This window comes from Opisthorchis viverrini, assembly GCF_000715545.1.
Source record: "Opisthorchis viverrini unplaced genomic scaffold opera_v5_206, whole genome shotgun sequence".
Classification (NCBI taxonomy): domain Eukaryota; kingdom Metazoa; phylum Platyhelminthes; class Trematoda; order Opisthorchiida; family Opisthorchiidae; genus Opisthorchis; species Opisthorchis viverrini.
This window is the reverse complement of record NW_008751862.1, coordinates 317341-321082: the sequence shown is the minus strand read 5'-3', so window position 1 is coordinate 321082 and position 3742 is coordinate 317341. Positions and strand designations below refer to the sequence as shown.

The 3742-nt window shown below is 44.6% G+C and overlaps 1 protein-coding gene across 1 annotated transcript in view; it reads left to right on the top strand.

The window, feature by feature from the left end:
- Nucleotides 1-3742, top strand: part of T265_08193 (hypothetical protein) — a gene marked incomplete at both ends in the record, with an annotated part of 36149 nt that overhangs the window by 9938 nt on the left and 22469 nt on the right. Inside the window, one exon of the mRNA XM_009173922.1 lies at nt 1372-1710. Within this exon, the coding sequence (XP_009172186.1) occupies nt 1372-1710 (339 nt within the window). The remainder of the gene's footprint in view (nt 1-1371; nt 1711-3742) is intronic.

The window sequence follows — 3742 nt, the reverse complement described above, 5'->3', positions numbered from 1 at the left end:
AGCTGCGCTGGTAATTGCGGTCTTCCTGGATGGGGACCCTGAGACGGGCCACATCAATGGCTGGAGACATTGTCAGACATGGCCCAGTCGCGACCTCAATGGCGCTCGTGTATCCAAGCTATTGCCTTCAACGCATAGCTCCTTTTCCAACCCCCCTACTTGACAGCCCAACAAATTTATCAGCTCCCGCCTGCAATGCGCAGCTACCTACCCCTCCCCTCCCCCCCAAATCATCGGTGAACGAAACTGCGGCAGCTGCAACTACTGTACGACGAGTACGCGGTTATTACAGCTCTTAAAGGTCGCTCACTCTACGTTAATGGTTTACAGCCTAGCTGGGTAGACTTCGACTATCGCTGTCGACCGTATTGCGACAACCACCCGATAATCAGTGAGTTCGGAGTTCCGCCGGTCTATTCCCTAAGTTACAGAGGGAGGTAGCGGTTTTCTCAATAGATTCTTACGGACTCACCACATGTGTTTTGTTATCCTAAATCCAACTCATTCTTATCTTAACTGGTATTTTCGTAGCTGTTGAGTCTGACGAATTGTGTCAGTGTTGTTCCCCGTTTATTTTAAGCACCAAACCGGTAGTTTGACCATCACAATTATTGAGGACAACGTCGCGAAGACAGTATAATTCGTCTGGGTAATTGCTGCAGATAACTGCTGTCCCCACTCCAGAGCCTTAGTGTCTGAAAACGATTCACTAACAAGGAACACAACAGCTTTGTTGCGAACAAGCGAGTACAAGGTTTACAAGGGGTTTCGCAGCATTCAAAGCGTAATTTCGACCTTTGATCCATACTGTCCGATCAGCTTTGGATAAACGTTCATCATCATGATCTGCCTGAGCACTCGTCATCGTCGACCACCTGAACACACATCATTGTCAGTCTATTCAGTCAACTGCGTACTGTTACTCAGCGTGAGATATGAATACAACCTACTATCTCTTCACTCTAATCAGGGCATCTTGCATCCACGATCATTTATGTCATTCCAGACGAATGTCTTTAATGGACGAGTTTGTCCACAGACAGCATTCATCACCACGTGTTTGGTTTCATTCTCTTACGTTGTACTGTCTGATTCCTTTGCAACCACATTCTCTCTCGATTGTCTTATCTGCTGAGGTTTCCTTCCTTAAGTGGTCTTAATTGCCACAATATCATCTAAAGAAGCATCATTTGGATCCATTACTTTTATACCTTCTCGGTTACATACACCTCTGCTTGATCAGCTCAGTAAATGAAATTCAGTCTTTCACAGAGTATTCTAGATGGTCGTATTTATATGGGTATCCCACCAGGGAGAACTGGTTTCCAGACGTAATCTGTTCTCATATTTCCCCCTTAAACCTGCCATCAGGAGGCGCTTTGCGAAATGAACGATGAACTGCAAGAGAATGCTCGCGAAACGGAACGTGAGTTACGTGAAGAAATCGAACAGGGACGAGTAAAGATCGGACAGTTGGCACGGCATCTCGATGCCACTCGTGAAACGGTCGCGGACTACGAGAAAACACTGGGTAAATTCCGTGACTTGGTGACGGAGCTGCAGGCACAGAACGCAGATCTACGTCGTTCTCTAGCTGATGGGCAGCGTCAGCAACAAGAATCTGTGCAACAGAAGTCTCTTGCTCAAGTACCTCCCGAAACGCTGTTATCCACAACTTCTTTGATTTCCCAAACAAAGACAATGGCCAAGGTAGTTTATTGCTGTCAAACCTTTAGAATTCCTTTAAGTGTCAGCTGTTGGGTTGTCCAATTCATCAACTTTATCTCCCCATCCTTCAGTGATTGTCCGAATCGACGGTTAAGGCGGTTTGCTTTCGTTTTGACAACCACCACTTATCTTTGTCACTATCCAACTACCTAGACATATCCACTCAAAAGTTCTGACCGCTTTTATTGTGTAAAGTCTCATTCAGTGAACCAATACCTCCCATGTATCTAGACGACACATCCATCCATGAGTTTCTCAATACTCCCGGTGCTTTTGGATCTCAATGCAATTGTTTGACGCGATTTGTTGGCGCGAGTTCGGAACTGATAGGCTAATGTTATCCTCAACTCATTTCAGCTGGCCCTTCGTTAAACTCCGTCTGAGCTCTCCTCATTCCAAGTACATATACACAGACTCCAGGCTAAATGTCTGGTTGCCGGTGACAGCCTTAAAACGCACCTGTCACTGTCTATGCGGTTTTTAATGTATGCTGTTGAACTCAACGGTTACGTTGGTAGTATTACTTCTTCTAACGCAACCGGTGAAGACGATTAATAGTACAAACGTAAGATTTGCTTCTCAGACTCTTACATGTTCCCATTATTAGTGTCGTGGGGCTTCTAAACAAGCTCACTAGTAATTCGCGAATATACACTCATTTGCAAACTAATTTGGTTTTTCGAGAGACTCACCTGGAGCTCAGCTGTATCTCTCGTTTGTGATGTTCTCAGGCAACTGAATATGCTGCACCGAGATATCACGATACATGTATATATTTTTAATGTACTACTCATAAGATTGCTGGCTGTTGACGGATTTTCAGCAGGCTTATGAGTAGTACATTACAAAGCCCACTGATAAGTTCATGAGAGAACAGAACTCACCTCAAAAAATGAGCCATGCACCTGTCGAATACTCAAGAATCTCATCTGTCCTCGACAGCGAGCACTTCGGAGGGATTTTTTTGCGCTCACCTTTCGCTTTCGACATTCCATGGACTTGCCAGGAACGGACTCTGAGTTTTAGGTTTCCGGCATAACTCATCTCATAGAAGAAGCAATTAGGCAACGAGAGTCTACCAAACCTCACCGACTGACGAGGTTGAGCCTGTTGAATCGAAACCATTTTTCTCTGTGTAAAAGTTAAAATGAGGTTTAGGGCCATTATCACTGACATCTACGGTCAGTGACGGGCCACCTTCCTTCATCCAGCCTAAAACCAACACATACTGAACTACGAACCCTTATTGTAACCAGTTGTATTCGTCCACCCAACTTAGTCACTGCCGACAACTATGACCTAGGCAACGAATTCTCCGCCAATGACGTCTTTTTACCTACGACTTAAGTCTAAGTCCAGGTTCGATCGTTCTGCATTCATTTTACTTTTGCTTTGGACTGGTCGACTGGTAGAGTGAGCACGAATCTGGCCGGCTTTAAGTGAGACCGGAGAAAATAGCACAGCGGCTTTTTTAGAGTTGTCGCGCAATCCTATCTGATACTTGGCGAAATGAATGAATGCCACGGTCTCTCAGCCAGTTGATTTTTTTGGACAGCTTGAGCGCTGATTTCATGTCCGTCGCTATTTCGAATTGTAATAGTCCAGTGAGCAAGCGCAAACCACCAACCAAAGTCCGACTGCCTTGTTATCTGCTGGCATCGTGAATTCAAACGGCGAGTTAAACTGTCATAATGCAGAATTAGGAGCCTGTGAAGAAATCAGTTTAATAACCAATGAACAACGATAGAGTATCAAAACATTGTCAAAAATGATGGAGTTTCACGTCTACAGCCACATAAGTCATGAGTGCAACAACAGTTCTCAAGATATAGTAACCCATAACTGTGAGACCAGAGATAGTGATTGGGAAGCAGGAGCTCAAAAATTCAATTCATGCTGGAAAAACCTGTGTCCGAAATAAATGGAAAATTCAACAAGTTTCTGAGAGGGGAGAAAGGACTTGAGCCTTCACCTACTTTGATTCTAAGGTCTTTCCGTAGTGAATTATCGGTCG